This window comes from Oncorhynchus tshawytscha, linkage group LG14 (assembly GCF_018296145.1).
Source record: "Oncorhynchus tshawytscha isolate Ot180627B linkage group LG14, Otsh_v2.0, whole genome shotgun sequence".
Classification (NCBI taxonomy): domain Eukaryota; kingdom Metazoa; phylum Chordata; class Actinopteri; order Salmoniformes; family Salmonidae; genus Oncorhynchus; species Oncorhynchus tshawytscha.
Genome location: NC_056442.1, coordinates 17,023,422 through 17,047,599, shown reverse-complemented (window position 1 = coordinate 17,047,599; position 24,178 = coordinate 17,023,422). Strand labels below are relative to the sequence as shown.

General features: G+C 44.3%; 1 protein-coding gene across 7 annotated transcripts in view; it reads left to right on the top strand.

Moving 5' to 3' along the window:
- The window catches only part of dock10 (dedicator of cytokinesis 10), a 185,030-nt gene that overhangs the window by 39,721 nt on the left and 121,131 nt on the right, over positions 1–24,178 (top strand). For 5 of the 7 annotated variants that reach the window (XM_042297075.1, XM_024444386.2, XM_024444385.2 and 2 more), the window contains exon 1: positions 19,605–20,079. The exons of the other annotated variants lie outside the window; for them this stretch is intronic. In XM_042297075.1, coding sequence (XP_042153009.1) covers positions 19,912–20,079 — 168 coding nt within the window. In that variant the 5' untranslated portion in view covers positions 19,605–19,911. Of the gene's footprint in view, positions 1–19,604; positions 20,080–24,178 lie in introns of those variants that run through there. 7 annotated transcript variants of the gene reach the window in all.

Genomic DNA, 24,178 nt, shown 5'->3' with positions numbered 1-24,178 from the left:
ACATTTTCCCTGACACCCAAAAGTACTCGTTACATTTTGAATACTTTGCAGGACAGGAAGAGTGTCCAATTCATACACTTATCAAGAGAACACATAGTCATCACTACTGCCTCTGATCTGGCGGACTCACTAAACACACATGCATCGTTTGTAAATTATGTCTTAGTGTTGAAGTGTGCCCCTGGCTAACTGTAAATGTTCAAAACAAGAAAATGCTGCCGTCTGCTTTGCGTATTATCAGGGATTTGAAATGATTTATACTTTTACTTTTGATAATGTATATTTTGGCAGTTCCATTTACTTTGGATACTGAAGTATATTTAGAAGCAAATGTATTTCATTTCACCTTTTATTTAACTACGCAAGTCGGTTAAGAACAAATTCTTATTTACAGTGACGGCCAAACCCGGACGACACTGGGCCAATTGTGCGCCGCCTTATGGGATTCCGGCCAATCACGTCCGGTTGTGATACAGTCTGGATACAACACTTTAGACTTTTGCTGGGTGACTTTCACTTTTAATTGAGTAACTTTCTATTAAGGTATCTATATTCAAGTATGACAACTGGGTACTTTCTCCACTATTTGTGTGTGTGTGTGTGTGTGTGGCTCATTTCGTCTGTACTGAAAGCTGGTGGCACTTATCCTAACTGGCCTGGGGACCACAGTCAGCTGTTTAAATGGATCAAATGGGGAATATTGTAATACAGTGTATAAGCCGACATGCATCAACGGCTATGCTAAGCAAATAAATGCTCATGCGTACGGCGGCGAAGAGATCCCCCATATGCACACAATCCTGGTGGCATGTTTTACTTTGTTCGTCGTTGTATTCTGGCACCCAGGGTCCTGGTCAGAAGTAGTGCTCTGTAAAGGTAGTAGGGTGCCATTTGGGATGAAACCTATGACTTTTGGTATCAGCATAATGAAGCTAGAAGGATGCGGGGTGAGATTTGAGTGCGTCCAAAGCGTTTCTTTCTCACTCTTTCCCTCTCTCGTTCCCTGCCGTCTTCCCAGGTGAATTCCCATTCAATCAGTGCAGAGGATGGCGCTTTAGCCGTGCTACATAGTGCACTACTTTTGACCAGAACCCTATGGGGAAACCTTATGGGCCCTGGTCAAATTGTTGCACTATGAAGGGAACAGGGTGCCATTTGGGACGCATACAGAGCTTGGCTTTCCTAGCCGACCCCTAACAGTCTGGTTCTCATTACTTTTCTGTTCTCCCGGATGGAAAAAGACAAAGAGCACAGCAGCGTTGTGCTCGCTAGTCGTTCCCTGCTACTTGTTGTACTTGTAAAAGCTCCTTCTGCTACTTCTTACCACTACAGTTGTTTACATTTCATTTTGACATTTTAGTCATTTAGTAGACACTCTTACCCAGAGCGACGGACAGGCGCAACTAGGGTTAAAGTGCCTTGTTTAAGGGCACATAGACAGACTTTCGCCTTGACGCCTTGGGTATTCCAACCAGCGAACTTTAGTTTACTGGCCCAACGCTCTTAACCGCTAGGCTACCGGCCTGCTATTGTCGTGGCTGTTGATGTTGCTGCTGTAAGTGGCACTGTGGCACTATGGCACTGCAAACTGTACTATGCTGTAGTTAGTTGCTCTGCTGCAGTTGTTATACAGATAACGACACTGGTTGACGTTGCTGTTTTCAGCGTAGTGGCTGCGGTTCTATGACAAGTTGGAACTGCAGTTGTTGTGTGTTATAATGCTGATATAACAGTAGTTATTCCTGTAGCAGTGTGGTAGTTGTCACTGTGGTGTTTACAGTTGCAGTAGCGCTCGTCTCCATATCCCTAGCTGCACTGAGTAACAGGCAAGTCTGTCCCAGGTAGGGGTTAGGAGGTATGCTCTGCACTGGGGAGCTGGGCTGCGTCCCAAATGGCGTCCCATTACCTATAAAGTAGGTCAAATGTTGTGCACTAAATAGGGGATAGGGTACATATGGGCCCTGTTCAAAACTAGTGCACTGTATAGGGAATAGGGTTCATATTTGGGTCTGGGCCCCTCTGGTACTGTAAAGTAGGTCAGAGGAGCAGAGAGGAAAGAGGGCTGAGTTTGGACCGAACCCCTGTTCCAACCCCCCCCATTCTCTATTTTGGACCTCCACGTCCCTTTCCATTCCGTACCTCGCGTGTCCCAGCATGCTCATCATTAACCCGCTTTGTCTTCCTGCTACCAGCTGATTAGCGGGAAACAAGGCATAAGTTTAGATCCAAAGAAACATTTAACTCCATGAGAGCTGTATCGCTTGGAGAGAATGAGGGAGATGGGGTGTGTGGTGGTGGGGGGGCGTTTGTACAAGGAAGTGAAGACAGGGCCTTGTAATCTGTCTGAGCTATGTGTCGTGTGATTGCAGCAGGGTCGGGTGAGGAGGAAGGGGGGGGGTGAACTGCCACGTGGGTGGAGGAAGTAATGAGACCCTGCCTTATCTCTGACAGTAGGGTTGTGTGTCTCTGCTCCGCCGATAGCTGTGTGTGTGTGTGTGCGTGTGTGTGTGTGTGTGTGTGTGTGCGTGCGTGCGTGTGTGTGCGTGCTTGCCATGAGTGCCTTGCCGTGCAAGTACTGTATGTCCTTATAACAGTGTTTAGTCTTGCTCGTCTCTTGTTCTCTCTGGCCTGCTGCTGTTGTAAACCCCAGTGGTATATCCCATATGGCACCCTATTCCCTATATAGTGCACTACTTTTGGGTTTTACGTAACCCCTAGCAAAGCTAATGTCTTCATATTTACCATGGGGCAGAAAGGCATTCAGACAGGCAGGCACACAGGCGGACAGGCATTCAGGCGGACAGGCAGACAGGCAGACAGACAGACAGGCAGGCAGACAGGCAGGCCGGCAGACAGGCAGACAGGCCGACAGACAGGCAGGCAGACAGACAGACAGACAGGCAGACAGGCAGGCCGACAGACAGGCAGGCAGGCATGTCACTGCACCTTGTCACTGCACCTTGTCACTGCACCTTGTCACTGCACTACCACCACCTTCCAGGCTCGTGTATTGACCATGTCTGCTCCCCTCTCCCCTTTTCCTTCTGATGATTGTGATCTGTGGTTCTCTCTCTCTGGTTGGGACGGCTGGGCTGGGGAGAGAGGGAGAGATTTTAACATCCTCTGTTCTCACCAACCCCTGTTCCTCTGTTACACCCCCCCCGCCCAGGACCTTAATTCTCCACTCAACACTAATAGTTTCTTTCCGTAAACAAATGCTCAGCGAGTTCCCTGAAATACATCTCTGGGTTAGGGCTCCACCTGGAGGGCGTTACAGAGAGGCTAGTTTATCTGACGTGCCCGTGCGCTCGCACACACACCAGGTTTATACATCTATCACACACGAATGCAAAGGATCCTTAGAGTGAACATAAATATAAACGTTAATTCACAATCAGTGCTATTATGACTCTCACCCCCCACACACACACGTTACTCTCACAAAAAAATATGAATATAAAATGGGTGCATTAAAACACATACACAGACCATCACCCCCACACACAGTCTTGATCTGTGTTTGTGCATGTTGTATTGTGGGCTCGGCACTAGATGGCAATGGCAGAGTACTGTACTGACTGTACTGTAGACCATATATCACTACAACCTTCCCCCTTCTGCCCTCTTTTAGCAGAGCGGCTATAGTTTGCTATACACCCTAGTCATCACTGTTACAGGCTGGCCCCAAGTTAGCCAACGTTTCACTGTTGACATATATGAGGGAATAGAGTATGTTCCCAGAGAAAAATACAACTTTCTCTGTAGAGGAAAGAAAGGGTAGAGAAATAAAGAGAAAGAAAATAGTGTGAGAGAGAGAGAGATGTCTGTCCACCTAGCAAGGCTATCTTCTTGTCTAATTCAAGGCTCCATTTCAGAGAACACTGGTGAGGTGTGCTATATCCGGTAAAGGTGGTTTTACAGAATACATGTTGTGATGGAAGGACGGCTGTGGGTTTGAAGAGCTTGCCGTCTAACATACCACTGATGACATTGAGGTTTGTGTGTGTGCGTGTGTGTGCTTGTGTGCGTGTGTGTGTGTGTGTGTGTGTGTGTGTGTGTGTGTGTGTGTGTGTGTGCACGTGTGAGCGCGTGCGTGTGTGTGTGTGACCTGTGCGTGTGACGTGTGCGTGTGTGTGTGTGTGTGTGTGTGTGTGTGTGTGTGTGTGTGTGTGTGTGTGTGTATGACCTGTGTGTGTGCCTGTGTAACGTGTGTGTGTGTCTCACTCACCACAACCTGTATACAGCTCACTGTGCACAACAGATATATAGTTCTATTTGTGGTGCAGAAAAAGCAGCCAGCAGCAGTGTTTAAGCAGGCTGAGAAGTTACATGTTTCAACCTTCTTTGACTTTAGGTAAAACCTAAAGTTAAACTGAAACTTAACCTCATACTTAAATGCAAACTTGTGGAATGTAAGCTGTTATCTTCCACTCTGTTAAAGGTGTCACAAATAGCTTCTTTGTGGCACCATTCTTTACCGGCTGAGCTTGCAACGCCAAGGGTTGCAGGTTTGCTTCCCGCTGGGGCCACCCATCTGTAAAATGGATGAAAGCGCCTGCTACAAATATAACATAATAATAATACTACTGTTATAATAATACTATTACAGTATTCCACTATATCATGATTTTTAAGACATTAATTATCTAAGCACATACTTTACAAAGTAAACCTACTCAGGTCTCTCACAAGCCTGTCACCCGTGTCTGCGGTCTGAGTGAAATGTTACTTCCTGATCCTGAGAGTGGTTAAAGCTGAGGGAGAGAAAGAAAGAAATAAAGGGAAAGAAAGAGAGCGAGAGAGAGAGAGAGAGAGAGAGAGTGGAGATGGAGAAAGAGCAGGAGAAAGGGAGCGAGCGTGACCTTTTGTGCCTCTGGGTCTCTGACAGGGCACTGCAGAGGCCAAAGCAGAAGTTTGCCACTGAGAATTCCCAGCTCTGAGTGGCAGCATCCTGTTGAGGTCGTCATGGCAACAGCAAATGTTTTCCCCATGTAAACCCCAGACCCCCCTTGCCACATCAACCCATCGTGCGATGACTCACACACACTGACGCTGTGTTCCGAATGGCACCATATTCACTACATAGTGCACTACTTCTGTCAAAAGCAGTGCACTATATAGGGAATAGGGTGCCATTGAGCCTTGAGTCTGCAGACTGCAGCCGGCAGTCCTGGCAGGGCCTCCCATTCACTGCAACCAGAGAGCATGAAGACTGGAGACTAGGGAGGGGAGAGAGCTCATAGTAAGGAGCTTAATCACATCAGGGGGTTAACACACAAACACAGACCCTCTCTAACTCTCACACACATATACACACACACACATACACACACACACACACACACACACACACACACACACACACACACACACACACACACACACACACACACACACACACACACACACACACACACACACACACACACACAAACCCTCACTCACTCACTTGCTCATACACACACAGTACTGCTAAAGTCTATTCGGTCTGTGCCACCATTTGGGCTACACAATCCAGTTAGGCTGGGAGTGCTTTGGTTATTGTGGTTGTGCTGTGGAGCCAGGGCCAAGCCGGGCAGCTGTAACACGTTAAATCCACGTTGGAGACAAGCTTGTTTCTATTCAACGTGATGACTGTTGTAACCCTACTGGGAATCATACAAGTTGCACGCGCACAAGCTTACACACACACACACACTAACTCAGCAGCAGTGGTTTATTTTCCTCATTGTTGATGATGTAAAGCAGAGAGAGTCCAAGGGTGGAGATGATGGGAGGAGTTAATGAGAACGAGAGAGAGTATAAATCATTTAGTCTCATTGTGCATTAGGGATAAGCAGTGTGTGTACCGGTACTTCGTCAGAGGATCTGACATGATCCCTGTAATGTGTGTGTCAAGCTAAATCCCTCACATTACACCGTGTTACTTATTGATGCTCCTTCTAACCCGCACTAACAGAAGGAGATAGAGAGGCGACCTGATTTATAGTGTGTGTGCGGGTGTGTTTACAGTACTGTGTTTATATTTACCTCTCAAGAAGGCATTGTAATTAGGCTGGCCAAAATATCATAGAACTGTATTTAAATGTTGGTATTTGACAGCATTTCATGTTGTTGAATAATACAAATTCAAAATTTGCTTTATGACTAGAATGTGATCCTACGGTGGCAACCCATACATTCTAAGTGATTTCAATGGTTCTTTCTCCATTCGGGTTGGTTTTGTACTGTTAAATTGAACTGCGTTTCCTGCACTCATTTGAGATCATTTCCACACTGCCGTGTAGGCCTGCACGATATTGGCAATAAAATATAGGCCTTATTTTTAACCAAATGTTGCAATTGCGATTTGACTTGCGATTTAGATCAAAACACTTGGGTGAACTGTTGGAATCATGGAAATGGAATGATGATGATAATAGTGAGCACTTTGAATGCAGTGTTGTTTGAGATGACAACAAATGAAAATGCCAGGGAGGAGTTATTGTGACATGGTAGGAATGAAAGTATTGGTCAGTGTTTCCTGGGGGACCCTATAATCTTCAGGTACGTTAAATGTTTTCTCTTAGCTTCTTGTCGTGGAATATTCTAATCAAGTGAGAAAGACTGTCATTTCTTCAAACAATCATCTTTGTTCAATATCGATTAATTATTGCAAAAATGAGACTGGTCAAGCCAACAGTCTTGACTGTATGTTCTTTACCCCAACAACCTGGCTTAGTTTCCCAGATGCAATAATGATTTTGAGACAATGAGCGATTGTTCCTACTCCTAAGCTACCTCTAGTGAAACACATTCTTGTCTATGTAATGCAGTCTTTAACTCATTTGTCAGCTCAAGCCATCTCCGGTGACCGTACGCCCAGATTAGCTGCAGGGAACTAGAGTGGAGACCATACAAAACAGACACTAGTAGGACAGAAATGTCGCTAACTATTTATATCAAACAAATCAAGCAAATATATAATTTTTCTCTCACATTCCCCTCAAGAAACTCAGTTTCTTCTAGAAAAATTCAGGATTGTAAAATATACATTTAAACTAACAAAATACATCCGTCTGATGCCTGACATTTCGTCCATGGTTAACAACCTTCCTCTGGGTTGCTGAGCTGTAGTGAGGTGTGTACTGGCGGCAGAGAAGGCAGGAGCAGGAGAGTGAAAACTGATTTCCAACGGTGTCGTTTAATATCCATAAACCACCGTCAACAGAACAATACAATACATGGGTCAAACAAAACCCGGTAAATACCAGCATACCGTGCATAAGCACTACAAGAAACAATTACCGACAAGGACATAGGGGGGAACAGAGGGTTAAATACACAGCATGTGATTGATGGAATTGGAACCAGGCGTGATGGAAGACAAAACAAAAACAATGGAAAAAGAAAAGTGGATCAGCGATGGCTAGAAGGTCGGTGATTTCGACCGCCGAACGCCACCCGAACAAGGAGAGGGACCAACTTCGGCGGAAGTCGTGACAATACCGTCTAATCAAACCCATAAAATGAACATCACACACAAGCTTCATTACAACAGATAGGACAGTCATCACGCTGGCACCACGCACAAAGGTAGGGGTCAGCATGATACAAATGTCCACCCCATTTAGAACCCTTCCTACACCAGTGACAGACACACCTCTCTGGGCACCTTGTCCACACAGTGTAGAACATGAGCTCATCATCTGGGTCCTTATTAGATTATTTTAGATTTTTCAACGCCGATACCGATTAAATAACACAAAAACACAGTGTTGGAGAAGAAAGTAAAAGCGCAATATGTGCCATGTAAAAAAAGCTAACATTGAGGTTCCTTGCTCAGAACATGAGAACATATGAAAGCTGTTGGTTCCTTTTAACATAAGTCTTCAATATTCCCAGTTAAGAAGTTTTAGGTTGTAGTTATTATAGGACTATTTCTCTCTATACCATTTGTATTTCATATACCTTTGACTATTGGATGTTCTTATAGGCACTATTGTATTGCCAGCCTAATCTCGGGAGATGATAGGCTTGAAGTCATAAACAGCGCTGTGCTTCAAGCATTGCGAAGAGCTGCTGGCAAACGCAGGAAAGTGCTGTTTGAATGAATGCTTACGAGCCTGTTGCTGCCTACCACCGCTCAGTCAGACTGCTCTATCAAATCATAGAATTAATTATAATATAATAACACACAGAAATACGAGCCGTAGGTCATTAATATGGTCGAATCTGGAAACTATCATTTCGAAAACAAAACGTTTATTCTTTCAGTGAAATACCGTTCCGTATTTTATAGAACGGGTGGCATCCATAAGTCTAAATATTGCTATTACATTGCGCAACCTTCAATGTTATGTCATAATTATGTAAAATTCTGGCTAATTAATTACGATCTTTGTTAGGAAGAAATGGTCTTCACACAGTTCGCAACGAGCCAGGCAGCCCAAACTGCTGCATATACCCTGACTCTGCTTGCACAGAATGCAAGAGAAGTGACACAATTTCCCTAGTTAATATTGCCTGCTAACATGAATTTCTTTTAACTAAATATGCAGATTTAAAAAATATATATACTTCTGTGTATTGATTTTAAGAAAGGCATGGATGTTTATGGTTAGGTACATTCGTGCAAAGATTGTGATTTTATTAAAACATCCCCAGTTTGGCGAAGTAGGCTGTGATACAATGATAAATTAACACGCACCGCATTGATTTTATGCAACGCAGGACAAGCTAGTTAACCTAGTAAAATCATCAACCATGTGTAGTTAACTAGTGATTATGTGAAGATTGACCGTTTTTTATAAGATAAGTTTAATGCTAGCTAGCAACTTACCTTGGCTCCTTGCTGCAGTCGCGCAGTCTACTCGTGGAGTGCAATGTAATTGGCCATAATCGGTGTCCAAAAATGCAGATTACTGATTCGGCCATGCCGATTAATTGGTCAACCCCTAGTCCTTATGCTCAGAATTGGGGTCCTCATCAGACATGTAGTCAGGAATAGGGAATAGTTCAGGGAAATCATTCAGTTTCCAAAAACCCTGTGAATTATCCAAATCCAGAATGACATTGCTCAGTGATTCTCATGTTCTGTCACAAAAAAATCCCTCAATTTAACACACATCAATACTGGCAGAATGTACATTTATATCAACCTACAATAAAATGATCCTATAATTCCAGTATTTAACGTTCTCATCACGATTATAATTCCAGAGCAGTATCTTAATGCATTCTTAGCCTAAATTACTATACATTTAGCAGTGTGTAGACCTCCTCAATTAACCTGATACCCCAAATAAACAGTCTAAATCAATTATGGGCAGTTGACCAACCCTCCCTCCCTTTCACGGCACACAGTCGTCTGTAATTTTTTTTTTTCTTCTTCAGATCTTCACAGTTCAAAGTGGATGGCCCATATGATAATGTCCCAATTTCAATGTCTCACCTGAGCCCCACCACAACTCCTACTATGTCTTATCCATTTGCCTTTGGAACAGATCTCGCTCCATGCTCACCCCACATGCTCACCCCACATGTTGCACTCCTGAGAGAAAAATGCATGAGAGTATAGGCCGTTGATAGCTTCAACTGGATGCTGTACACCAGTTGCTGGCTCGGACTCAGGTCTCTCGATACAAGTGGTGCAGGACAGGGCCGTATTGAACGCCATTTCTTCAGCCAGTCAGAGAAGGGGTTTTGGTCGAATTATCCCTTCCATGCATTCTAGGTACCATGTATAGTCACAATCCATAATCTCGAGAAAGAACAGATCAACAGTTAATTTCTGATTCAAGAAATCCAGACAAGCATTGCCTGCATGACAAATTATTACTTTGACCAATATTCTTAATACAAATTTCTAAAACAAATGTTTAAAAAAGTAACATCACATTCTGTTGAAACCATTTTTCCAAATTGGCTTATACTCCCCCTATGACACTGTCAACCTCATCGCAGAGTCACAGAGTGTCACCTGTGCTCCCTCTCTGGCCTCTAGGTCACCAGGCTGCTCGTTATGGCACACACCTGTCACCATCACCTCTTTGATTACCTGCCCTATATATGCCACTCCCTTCCCCAGGTGTCGTTGCTTCTGTTCCTGATTCATGTCGGTGCGCTGTTCACGTTTATTTTTTTGTTCATTTATGAAATGTGTTCACTCCCTGAACTTGCTTTCCGACTCTCAGCGTACATCGTTACAGAATGACACCTCACCAAAGGGAAGCATCAGGGAGTGTTTTTTTGTTTGTTTTTGGAGGTGATGTTGAATCCAGGTGTCAGAACCGGAGCTACCTGGGAGGCCTCAGCCGGTTTGTCGGATTCCCATGCCTTGGCGGGTTTGACAGGTTCCACTGCCTCAGCTGGCTCAACGGGTTTCCCTGACTCAGCTGGCTTGGCGGGTATCCTTGCCTCAGCAGGCTCGACGGGCTGCCTTGCCTCAGCGGGCTCGACGGGCTGCCTTGCCTCAGCGGGCTCGACGGGCTGCCTTGCCTCAGCGGGCTCGACGGGCTGCCTTGCCTCAGCGGGCTCGACGGGCTGCCTTGCCTCAGCGGGCTCGACGGCTGCCATGCCTCAGTGGCCTCGACGGGCTGCCATGCCTCAGTGGCCTCGACGGGCTGCCATGCCTCAGCGGCCTCGACGGGCTGCCATGCCTCAGCGGCCTCGACGGGCTGCCATGCCTCAGCGGGCTCGACGGGCTGCCTTGCCTCAGCGTGCTCGACGGGCTGCCTTACCTCAGCGGCCTCGACGGGCTGCCATGCCTCAGCGGGCTCGCCAGGTTTCCCTGCCTCAGCAGGCTCAACCTCAGCTGGCTCGACGGGTTTCAGCGGGCTCGACAGGCTGCCGGGTTTCAGCGGGCTCGACAGGCTGCCGGGTTTCAGCGGGCTCGACAGGCTGCCGGGTTTCAGCGGGCTCGACAGGCTGCCGGGTTTCAGCGGGCTCGACAGGCTGCCGGGTTTCAGCGGGCTCGACAGGCTGCCGGGTTTCAGCAGGCTCGACAGGCTGCCGGGTTTCAGCTGGCTTGCTAGGCTGCCATGCCTCGACCGAGGCAACCGGGGAGGTCTCAGCCGGCTCATCAGGCTCTCATGCCTCTGCCGGTTTGTCAGGTTTCTTTTCCTTAGCGTAGGCGACCGGTCCGCTCCTGACCCCCGGGATCGTCATCTTGGTCGGCGTTCTGTGGCTGGAGCCGCGCATCGGGGAGGGGGTCCTGTCACTTGTGCTCCCTCTCTGGCCTCTAGGTCACCAGGTTGCTCGTTATGGCGCACAACTGTCACCATCGTTACGTGCATCAACACATTGACACTCACCTGGACTCCATCACCTCCTTGATTACGTGCCCTATATATGTCACTCCCTTTGGTTCCTTCCCCATTGTTTCTGTTGCTGTTTCATGTCGGTGCGCTGTTCGTGTTTCTTGTTTTGTTCATTTATTAAATGTATTCACTCCCTGAACTTGCTTCCCAACTCTCAGCGTACATCGTTACACAGGGTCAGGATATTATCCCGATCATCCAGCAGACCCAATCTGGTGAGATTTGTATTGAAGAAAAAAATTAAATAAACGCAACAATACACTCCTTCATATATCACTCGATACATTCCTACATATCACTCTAGCTCCAAAAACCTCAAAAGACTGGTAATTCACCATGTGAGTCATGTGTAAAAACAACACTGCAAATCAAATTCGAATTACTACCCTTAATAACTCCATAAAAACATATGTACCCATAACTTCATGGTAAAAACAGACTTTAGACAGCCTCCCTCCTTATTCAAGGGCAGGCCTCTCTCCCTGTGGACTGAATCACAAATAGGGCTATGAACTATAAACCTCTATATAATTATCAGTATTACAAATGTCCTTAAATTCATCATCCAATGTCTCTCGGCTTTCCAGTGAGGGCGATCAAACCACACTAGAAAGTGAAGACAGAGGTCAGAGGTCATTCAAACCCTTCAAATAATTGTTTCTTTCTCTATTAGATGAACTATGTAAAAAGCAGTCAAACGTTTCATACATTTCGTATCCCAGTTTCTTCAGTACATTTCTTATCAAAATAATTCACGTGTTCAATTCAAACTCAGAAAAGAAAAACTTCTGAAAGTTCCATGCTTGTGCCCCTTTAAAATACATCTCCTCTAACCCATGAAAAACCAAATGAAATAACATTTCGCTAGTGTCTAGTTTTCTAACTCTTAAGCAATCCAAACGATTCAAATTCGAAATTCTTACTTTCCAATTAACTTACTTTCCTTTGTTTGTCTTCACTAGTCTTCATCTCCATTTCCTTTAACTCAGCAAGCCCTCTATAATCTCCGCTATACTCTTCCTCTGTTTTTCCGTCTAACGTTACTTTACCAGGTGAATAAATTAAAAATTATAGTCAAAACAAACAGATCTTCTGTCCACAGGGAGGCCACTTTAATTACTATGTTATCTCTTGTTTCGCTGGTTGTACTTTCCCATATGATGCATTCTGACCCTGCTCTACCAAATACTTTACTAATTTGATAATGTTTGCCATACGAGTTTCTTTGCCTTTTTACGCCCATAACAAATTCACTACGTATTGTATCAACACAGAGCCCTCAAATTTACACCTTTAGTTATTACATTTAAATGCGGCATGTTGCAAAGTTTGACTCTTTGTAAACATCATTCGTGCTCTCGCCCATATATACTGCCAATTTGAATATGTCACCTGAATATGTCACCACTGTCCTTGATTCTCACAAAGATTATTCAACCCCAAAATCTGCTAAGGAGCAGGGTTGATCCAAGCTCTCTAACCTCACAAAATGTAATACTTTTCTTGCCTCACAAAAGCAGTCAAGCACCCAAGCTAACTGGCTAAAGTTGGCTAGCTTGCTAGCTAACTTTACTTCCAGACACAAACAAGAGAACACATCTTATACGTCATCATATGCATGATGGACGCGTCTCCCTGTCCCTGTCAGGAATGCACTGTGTTGCCCTTAGTTTGAAGATGTAATCCGGAGACAGATGGAGAAAACATCTCTTTTGCTATCATACTCTAATTCATCAATTAATCTAATTGGAAGTTAAAGTGACAAGGAAATATTCAAAGTTGTTTCAGGAAAACTTTGTTGCTCTAGCAGACAGTTTGAAACAATCTTTTACTTTTTGGAATTCGCTACCTCTTTCTCTTATTGGAAGGATTAATATCATTAAATGAATGTGTTGCCTAAATGTTTATATTTATTTCAATGTTTACCCATTTTTATTCCAAAATCTTTTTTAATTCACTGTATCAAACATTCATGTATTTTATTTGGGATAGCCGGGTACCACGGATTGGTAGAAAACATTTACAGAAGCCTAAGGCATTGGGTGGTTTAGCTCTACAACATTTTCAGACATACTATGGGGCTACAAATTTCAGAGCTCTTTTGTACTGGCTGCAGACTGATCCTACTGGCCCTAGAACACTCTGGGTCCAGATGGAGTCTGAATCGTGTAAACCTGCTGCACTTTCTTCTGTGTTGTGCTCGTCTCTCCCAGTGTCCCCAGGCAAAAGGTGTGTCAACCCAATTGTAAAGCAGTCTCTTAAAATTTGGAATCAGTTCCGCTTAGCCTTTAGCCTCCGAGGCTTTTCTCTATCAGGCCCAATCAATCAGAACCTTTTATTTCCTCCATCTTTGAATGATGGGGCTTTTGCCATCTGGCACTCACTAGGCCTTTCCTCATTAGCACAAATATTATTTGATGATACATTTGCCTCTTTTGCTCAGCTACAGGAAAAGTTCAACCTCCCCCAATCCCACTTTTCCCGCTATCTCCAGACTAGGAACTTTGTCAGAGCTAACACCCCTGAATTTTCCCATAGGCCTGCGAAATACAGCTATAGAGATCATCTTTGAGCTGAACAAGCTTTCTAGGGGCTCAAATTCAGATGTATATGCAATCATTAGTGACTTACAGAACCATTCTTTGGTGCCTTTAAAGACTCGATGGGAATAGGATTTGGGGGAGGAACTTGGGGAAGACTCCTGGGAATCTGTGCTGCACAGGGTGCATTCGTCCTCTTTTAGCACTAGACACAGCCTCATTCAATTCAAGGTGGTTCACTGTATCCACTGGTCTGGGGCCAAACTTGGAAGAATATTCTCTGATTTTGATCCTACATGTGTCCGATATAAAACGGAACCAGCCACACTTTTGCATATGTTTTGGGGCTGTCATAAAATGTCAGGTTTCTGGGAATTTATATTTAAATGTTTCTCTGATATATATGACACTGTTATAGATCTGTCTCCCCTTACAGCCCTTTTTGGAGTACTGACCATAGGTACCCCCCTGTCAAGAATCCAGTTGGACACTGTTGCTCTTTTAGCTAGACGGCTAATACTACAGAACTGGAAGATGGTAGCTCCCCCATCTTATAAATGTTGGGTGAGAGATGTCTTGTGCTCTCTGAAACTAGAAAAAATGTAATTCAATATACGTGGGAACCCTAAATCAGACCGGAATGGCTTGGTCTCCATTCCGGTCTTATTTTAAACAGTCCATCCTCTAATGGTATTCACATTTTTTTTAAATAAGTCTGTATTTGACTCCCCTGTGACTTAAGGGTTGGATGAGCATTTCTTTGTGGGGTTTTTTTGCGGGGGGGGCATTAAGATTGATGTGCTTATTGATTGTGACCTGCGGATGCCTTGTTCATCTTGCCCGGTCACAGACTAAAATGTGAGCTTTTGCACTGTTTTTTAAAATATATTTTTTAAACATTTTGTTCACGCTTACATAAAATGATTATTATATATATTTTTCTCTTAAAGCATTGTAAACTTTATTTTTGGTCCAGTGGATGGTCGGTCTGTGGCCATGAATGTCTGTGAGTGGTTGCATTTCTCCACTCCTATCCCTTCTTTACAGGAACAATGGTGAGGTGTTTTGCTCTGTCCCTGTACTATAGATTGCCCTTTAACCTTTGTAGCCTTCTGCCCGGTGTGTTTAACTTGTCTAAAGTACGGTATCTTTAAAGATAATTATTTTTTGTATTTTTTTCTAGTCGAGTATATTATTTATATTGTTTTGTGTGTAAAACAAAGTTTTCAAAACATGTTTCCCATGCCAATAAAGCCCTTAAATTGAACTTGAATTGGGATAGCGGAGAGAGATGACTCAAGTAGAGGAGTCCATGCATCAATACCTGTGTGTGTGTGTGTGTGTGTGTGTGTGTGTGTGTGTGTGTGTGTGTGTGTGTGTGTGTGTGTGTGTGTGTAGTAAAATATGGTATACCGCCCAGCCCTAATTGTAATGGTGTGTTCGTGGAGGTGGGTGTGTGTTGTTGTCACACAGATGCTGAAGGCCCTAATCATGGGATATCTACAGCTTCCCAAGATGGCTTGCTCCTCCCTGTTGTTTAGGCCCAAGATAACACCCTGAACAAATTCTATGGATTATACTAAACACATACTGATTCTACTAAACTACTGAACATTACAGCTTATACTGTGCGTGAGCGCGTTAGTTTGTTAGGGTTGGGCAGTATCCAGGTTTTCATACCGTTTCTGTACCATACCGGATATACTGTATTACCGGAAGTGCCGCAGAAAACTATTTAGCCAACAGGGATCTTGATCCAGGAGGGGATTGAATGTCTCTGCTGTAACCAAGACGCTTGATCTTGCCATCTAGCCACTTTAGCTAGCAAATTAGCAAACCAAATGCATAGCTGGAGCCCTGAGCTGGAGATAATTGATTTGACACATCTTAGATTTCTTATAGTTATACTTAAATAAGCAGTGGCGTAGCACGCACCCCTTGCAAAGTGGGCGTGCCCCCATCCAAAATAATAATAATTATGACTATTAATATTACATAGAAAATGTGCTGTAAAGTTACCTTTTTTTAATCTTTAACATTTATTGAACAATGATGGTTTTTACTACTTTTAACCAGGGCGCATAGTCCTCTGGTCAAAAGTAGTGGGGAACCAAAGAGGTGCACATTTTAGTTTTTGCCATAGTGCTACGCACTTGATTCCATTAATTAACTCATCATTAAACCTTTGAATAGTGGAATCGGGTGTGTAGTGCTAGAGGGCAATAACTAAAATGTGCCCCTCTTTGGGTCTCCATGACCAGGATTAAGAGACACGGATGTAGGGACGCTGCCAGAGGCTGTGGTCCAGTCCAAAAACAACTCCCTGCTCTCTAGGCTCCTGCACTTCACAGACAATAAATCCAGAAGAATTGAATTGGTATACACAGCAAACTGGTTTTCTGCTGAGGGGAGGAGAGGGGAGAGAAGGAGCCTCCTCTCACTTTGTGGTGGAGGAAAGCTGATGAGATTGGTTGGTAGGGAGAGGAGCAGTATACTGTATTGTGCATTTTCTATATGCAGAATTATTCATCCAGCACTTAGTGTAATATATTGTGATGTGGTGATTACAAATCAAATTAAAATCAGATTGTAATAGGCACATGCGTTGAATACTTACAAGCCCTTTAACCAACAATGCAGTATTAATAAGAAAATAGAGTAAAATAAAAAAAGTAACACAATCAAATAACAATGAGGCTATATACAGGGGGTAATACAGGGGGTACTGGGAGATGCAGCAGTGTAAAAACAAAGGGGGGGGGGGGTCAATGCAATAGGTGGCCATTTGATTAATTATTCAGTCTAATGTCTTGGGGGTAGAAGCTGTTAAAGAGCCTTTTGGACCTAGACTTGGCGCTAGCAGCAGTAGCAGAGAGAACAGTCTATGACTTGGGTGACTTGACTCTTTGACAATTTTTTTGTGCGCGTCTCTCTGTGTGGAGTAAAGGGAAGCTTCAGCCTACAGCTCCGCAGTCTGATGTTAGTTACCATAACAATGATGGGGAGAGCTCTACTTCCCCCGGTGGCGGCGTGGCCCTCTGACATCTGGTAGAAATGAGGTAAAATGGATTAAGTTAGCCTCCATTAGTATCCCCAGCCACTGTGAGCTCCGCTTCTGGATCAGCATGTTTTTGTTTGGCCTTATACAGCTCCTTGAGTACGTTCTTAGTGCCAGCGTCGGTTTGTGGTGGTAAATAGATGGCTATGAAAAATATAGATGAAAACTCTCTTGGTAGATAGTGTGGTCTACAGCTTATTATCAGGTACTCTACCTCAGGTGAGCAATACCTCGAGACTACCTTAATATTAGACATTGCGCACCAGTTGATACAGAAAACCCAGCCAACTGTATATTATCTTTGTTGTCATTCATGACTCGGTGAAACATAAGATATTCCATTTTCCAGTAATACAGTGCATTCGGAAATTATTCAGACCCCTTGACTAAAATTTATTAAATCGTTTTTTCCCTCATCAATCTACACACAATACCCAATAATGACAAAGTTTTTAAAAAAGGTATTTGTTTTATCTTGCAAATGTATTACAAAAAAAATAAAAATATCACCCTTTACTCAGTACTCTGTTGAAGCACCTTTGGCAGCGATTACAGTCGAGTCTTTTCTATGACGCTACAAGCTTGGCACACCTGTATTTGGGGAGTTTCTCTCATTCTTCTGTGCAGATCCTCTCAAGCTTTGTCAGGTTGGATGGGGAGCGTCGCTGCACCGCTATTTTCAGGTCTGGAGCAGGTTTTCATCAAGGATCTCTGTGTCTGAGGTCCCTCGACCCTGACTACTCTTCCAGGCCCTGCTGCTAAAAAATATCCCTGCAGCATGACGTTGCCACCATGCTTCACCGTTGGGATGGTTTTGGCCAGGTCTTGAGCGGTGCCTGGTTTTCTCCAGAGGTGACGCTTGGCATTCAGGGCAAAGTGTTCAACCTTGGTTTCATCAGACCAGTTAATCTTGTTTGTCATAGTCTGAGAGTCCTTTAGGTGCCTTTTGGCAAACTCCAAGCGGGCTGTCATGTGCCTTTTACTGTGGAGTGGCTTCCGTCTGGCCACTCTACCATAAATGCCTGATTGGTGGAGTGTTGCAGAGATGGTTGTCCTTCTGAGAGGTTATCCCATCTCCACAAAATAATTCTGGAGCTCTGTCAGAGTGACCATCGGGTTCTTGGTATAAGGTTCTTGACCTTATACAGACAAGTATGCCTTTCCAAATCATGTCCAATCAATTGAATTTAACACAGGTGGACATGATTCAAGTTGTAGAAACATCTCTTGGATGGTCAATGGAAGCAGGACGTACCTGAGCTCAAAAGGTCTGAATACTTATTTAAATACGGTATATAAATACGGTATATGTTTTTTACTTTTCATAAATGTGCAAAAGTTTCTAAAAACCAGTTTTCGCTTTGTTATTATGGGGTATTTTGTGTAGATTGATGAGGAAATGGTTTTATTTAATCCATTGGGAATGAGTAAACTCTTAATGTGCGTATGGGCTTTTTGAATGAATCATCACCTTAGAAAGCACTGTCATTTCATTGTGTTAGGCTTTGGAACAACATCCACAACTGCCATGTTTTCCACTTAGTTTCAACCTGTTGTTGAACAGGTGTTCCGCTAATGGAACACCTGGCCAACAGCCAGTGAAATTGCATGGTGGATAGTCTTTCAATGGAAAAACAGCCATTTCAAAATAATAATAATAAAATAAGCACTTCCTGGATGGATTCTCCTCAGGTTTTTGCCTACCATATCAGTTATGTTATACTCACAGACATTATTTTAACCGTTTTGTAATCTTTAGAGTGTTTTCTATCAAAATATACCAATTATATGCATACTCTAGCGTCTGGGCCTGAGTATCAGGCAGTTTACTTTGGGCACCTCATTCATCCAAACTACTCAATACTGCCCCTGGTCCCAGAATGGTTAAACCACTTTCTTCAAATGGATCAATCACAGTGAGGTGATTTTCGATGGAATTTGCATTAATGTCAGACTGGTTAGAGGGACAATATAGCCCAATATAGAGTACCAGGCCATTAGGACTTGATGGTTGTCAGTGAGTTGGGTACTACCAATGCATGTCCAGTGTGCATTTTATTGCGGTCATGATTGCTGGTGTGGTGGTAATACGGTCACCGCAACAGCCCTACTACTCTAGTCTTTTTCCCTCCTCTCTTTCTTTATCTCTCTCTCGATTATATTTATCTCCCCTCACTCTGCCTTTTTTTTCTCTGTGCTATTTAGCTTTTCGGTGCAGACTGCAGCACTTTAGGTACCGCTAAGTGAGTGTACAGTATGAGCTAGATTTCAAATTCTTAAGTGGGAGAGAGGAAGTACGGAGCGAGACAGTGTGTGTGGAGTAGGTGGCTGGTCTGAATAGTTGAATGACACTGTTACGGCTGGTGTAACACAGCTGGTGATTTGGACACGCATGCACAGAAACACACATACATGCACACACACACACACACTCCTTTGCTTAGTGCAATTCCCAGAGCTCACTCCAGCTTGGATTGACTTCCTGTCTTTTTACCATGTCCCTCTAAATCACGTCGGAATATTTGTGTGAACAGTATGTGTGGACGAGAGAGAGCGTGCACGAGAACTCGAGGGAGCGGGCGAGACTGGGTGCTAGAGTGTGTGCCTGTGTGTGTTTTTGGCTGTCAGTTCTGGTCAGCTGACGACCGTGTCTTGCTTCGATTGGAGGAGCCAGCTGTGTTCAGCTACAGTGTAGGCAGATCAGATCAGTGCGGAGAGTGGAGCGACAAGGCAGCCTCTGTCTGCTGCAGCTGGAGGGTCCCAGCGCTCAGCACTTAGCCGTACTGAGCCAGAGGAGAGCAGTGGGACTGCAGTACGAAGTAGACAGGCAGTGCTGGAGCACCGGAGCTTTAGGGACTAACCTGGGCTAACCTGACTAGGCTGTAGCTGGGGTTTCCTGAACTTAGCATCACTTAGCGCTATTAGGCTGGTCCAAGGTCCAGGGGGCCAGGGCTGGGTGGTGAATCCAGGGCAGAGGGCTCTGTCTGGGGGTGACGTGGTTGGGTACCTGGGTATGGGCTGCTCGGCCAGCTTGGTGCTCCTCCAGGCCCTACGTTCCGTGGGCCGGGCCAACTGTGTCCACATGTGCTCCCGCCAGGACCAGCTATCCTCGGACGCCCTGCCTCCCGGCGAGGGCCACACCACCACCGGGGGAGGTAGAGCCCTCACCATCATTGTTATGGTAACTAACATCAGACTGCGGAGCTGTTGGCTGCAGCCTCCCTTCTTCCTTTGTTGGGGGCGGGGGCGGGCGGGCGGAGTGTAAGAGGCTAGAAGGAATCTGTTTGGGCTCCTTCTGTTTTTGTATATGAGTGTTAGCCATGTGGTATTAACATACAGTGAGGTGAGAATGTGTCCTCTCTCTGTGTTTGTGTAAGTGTGCGTGTGACTGGGTGTGTGTGTGTGCGTGTGCGTGTGTTTGTGTGGAGGGTAATGTATTATCCAGGAGCGAGCCATGATGTGAACAGAGCTGTGTGTTACTCCCTCTCAGCTGAGAGGGAGAGGGGCGGAAACAGAGGCATGGGTCTGCCGGGGTTGTACAGGGAGAGAAGGGTGGTGGGGGGTGGCTGCGGGTCAGTCCAGGTAATATAGTTTCTGTGGGAAAAATGTGTCCCTTTGCTCATGTTTCATCTAATAGGCTGCTGATAAGATGATGTGAGTGTTTGTCGAAGTCAACGGGTGAATGAATGAGCAAATGAACAAATGTAGGATATTGGACTGGCCAATATTCCTTTGTTTCTGTCTGTGAGTGATACCATTTGGATCCATTATTAGGAGCAGTAGGGTGGAGTTGTCCCTGTATGCTGTTCTTGGGTCAGTTTAGCATTTTCCCTACTAATGGTTAGGATTGGGGAGGGGAAGCTGATCCAAGATCTGTACCGAGGAAAAGCTTCAACCCAAAGTTTATTAAGGCAGTAATGAGTTGTGACCGCTTGGTTCGTGACTGTGAACTAAATCAGTGGTGAGTCTGAGACTGACTGGGTGAGGTTATACTCAGGGTGGCAAGGTGATGTTGAGGAACAGGGGTGTACAGATATTTAATAGTTACAGCCAAAATTGTTGTCACCATTCAACATGGGTATCTGTATTTCAATGTCCCTGTCCTTCCGTCTGTCCGACCATCCCTCTGCCTGGTCATTGTAGGGCTAGTCCCCATCTCTGGGACAGGCTTCCATATTCCCAGAAATCCTTTGTTTCCCGATTGCTGAATGCATGGTGACATTGAAGAAATTGAAAAATGTCAGGCTTATTTTGGCAGGGGTGGGAGCCATAAAGTTTGCCTGACGACTCAAATTGAGGGGTGTTGTAGAAAACAAAGTCATCAGCAATTGGACCTAAGTATCAAAGTTAATGACAAATTTTCTAAATGTCGCTGTACCCATGTGTTTTGGCTCTTGCTCAACTGATCGTTTTCTGGGCAGAATCAGATGGTGTAGAATGTATTTTCATTCTAGACATCGTAGGGGAGATGTCGTCCGTGGGTGTGAGCAAGGAGTTTGGGTAACCAGGCAACCATAAAGTCCCCTCTCTCTTTTCTCTCCGCTTTCTTCTCTCTCTCTCTGCCTCTCTCTCTCTGCCTCTCTGCCTCTCTCTCTCTCTGCCTCTCTCTCTCTCTGCCTCTCTCTCTCTCTCTGCCTTGGGAGTGTTTTGTAGTTGAGAGGCCATGTAAAGGGCTTCTGTCCTTACTTTCTTTCAATTTTTATTTTCTATGGTGGAGAGTTAACACACTGTTAGTTTAATTCATTTTTTTTTCAAAGTTAGGGAGGAAGAAGACAAAGTTTTAGTTTCCTGGGGTTTGAACGGTGTGGTGTGCAATGATGGCTTCGCAGCCTTGGGCGAAGGAGATGCTGTCATTACGGCATGGATTCAGGTGTGTTCCTGAGAATGGAGTTAAGGTGGAGGAGGTTCTGCTCATGGTCGGCGAACAGCTAGGAGATGAATTTATGGATTCCGCTTCCAGAATTAACAAAGCTGTGATTGTCTTCATGAAAAGAGTGAATTTGGTGGGTAGGTTGATTGCTAGTGGAATATTTGTAAGGGATGTGTTGGTGGCGTAGCTGAGTCTGGGTCTAGACATGCTATGGATGGTGGTGTAGCTGAGACTGGATCTAGTCATGTCATGGATGGTGGTGTAGATGAGGCAGGGCCTAGTCAGGTTATGCTAGTGGATGAGGAGAGTATAGTGGGGAAGGGCAAGCGGCTAGGGGCGGTGGAGGAGGGTGTCAAGTGGAAGAGGGGAAAAAAGGGGAGAAGAAAGGAGGTGGGAGGGGAGAGGCTGATGTGGTCAAAGGTACTAAGGAACCTTTGCCTGTTGTTAGGGGGAGGCCCTGACTAGAGAGAAAGGGCAGGTGGTCCAAATGGGAGATGGAGATGAGGAGGAGGAAGGTGAATCTGAGGAAGAGGACAATGTTTAGGCTTTTTTTCCCAGGCTCCTCATCAATGGGTCCAGAGCTGACAGCCAGTCAGGCAGAGGGGTCAAGGGTAAAAGGGTAAAAGGTTCATCTTGAAGCTTTATTTTGCGTACCAGGAAAGTTTGTAAGATCAGTATAACACGCTTTGAAAAAATGAGGGGCATGGTGTCCTCTCACCAAGGAAACATTTTGGGTTGAGAAAGTGGGTCACAACCGTGCATAATGGTCTACCTTCAGATGCTATTTAGATTAATAGTAATAATTTTGCTATTCATTCAAAGGTCTTTCTTTATTTTGACTATTTTCTACATTTTAGAATAATAGGGAAGACATCAACACTATGAAATAAAACATATGGAATCATGTAGTAACCAAAAAAGTATATTTGAGAATCTTCAAAGTAGCCACCCTTTGCCTTGATGACATCTTTGCAAACTCTTGGCATTCTGCTTTGCTGGTGACACTGTCTGTGATTTATTTAGAATTCAAGACACACTTAACCAGCATGGCTACCACAGAATTCTGCAGCGACACGCCATTCCATCTGGCTTGCACTTAGTGTTTTTCTACTTTGAAGAATATACAATATATTTAGATGTTTAACACATTGTTTTCGTTACTACCATGTGTGTTGGAATCATGTACAATGTAGAAAATAGTAAAAATAAAGAAAAACCCTTGAATGAGTAGGTGTGACCAAACTTTTGACTGGTACTGTATGTATTTACAAAAAAATATACATGGGGGATTGAAAATGATGCAGACAATCTATCTGCAATATTAATGCTGATCTACCCCCAGAGGTCCAGACATTAATTAGGCTGTTCTCTGACTCTCCATGTACCTTGGTCTGTCTGTCACTGACCATTGTGTCAAGAGAAAATATGCAGCTACAGTTGAAGTCAGAAGTTTACACATTTAAACTCAGTTTTTCACAATTCCTGACATTAATTATATTAAAGATTCACTGGTTTAGGTCAGTTAGGATCACCACTTTATTTTAAGAATGTGAAATGTCAGAATAATAGTAGAGAGAATTATTTATTTCAGCTTTTATTTCTTTCATCACATTCCCAGTGGGTCAGAAGTTTACAAACAGTTAATTAGTATTTGGTAGCATTGCCTTTAAATTGTTTAACTTGTGGGTAAAACATTTTGTGTAGCCTTCCACAAGCTTCCCACAATATGTTGGGTGAATTTTGGCCCATTCCTCCTGACAGAGCTGGTGTAACTGAGTCAGGTTTTAAGGCATCCTTGCTCGCACACGCTTTTTCAGTTCAGCCCACAAATGCTCTATAGGATTTAGGTCAGGGCTTTGTGATGGCCACTCCAATACCTTGACTTTGTTGTCCTTAAGCCAACTTGCCACAACTTTGGAAGTAGGCTTGGGGTCATTGTCCATTTGGAAGACCCATTTGAGACCAAGCCTTAACTTCCTGACCGATGTCTTGAGATGTTGCTTCAATATATCCACAGAATTTTCCGCCCTCATGATGTCATCTAATTTGTGAAGTGCACCAGTCCCTCCTGCAGCAAAGCACCTCCACAACATGATACTGCCACGGTTGGGATGGTGTTCTTCGGCTTGCAAGCATCCCCCTTTTTTCCTCCAAACATAACAATGGTGGGCCAAAGACTTCTATTTTTGTTTCATCAGACCAGAGGACATTTCTCCAAAAAGTACGATCTTTGTCCCCATGTGCAGTTGCAAACCGTAGTCTGGCTTTTTTATGGCGGTTTTGGAGCAGTGGCTTCGTCCTTGCTGAGCGGCCTTTCAGGTTATGTTGATATAGGACTCGATTTGCTGTGGATATAGATACTTTTGTACTTGTTTCCTCAAGCATCTTCACAAGGTCTCCTTTACTGTTG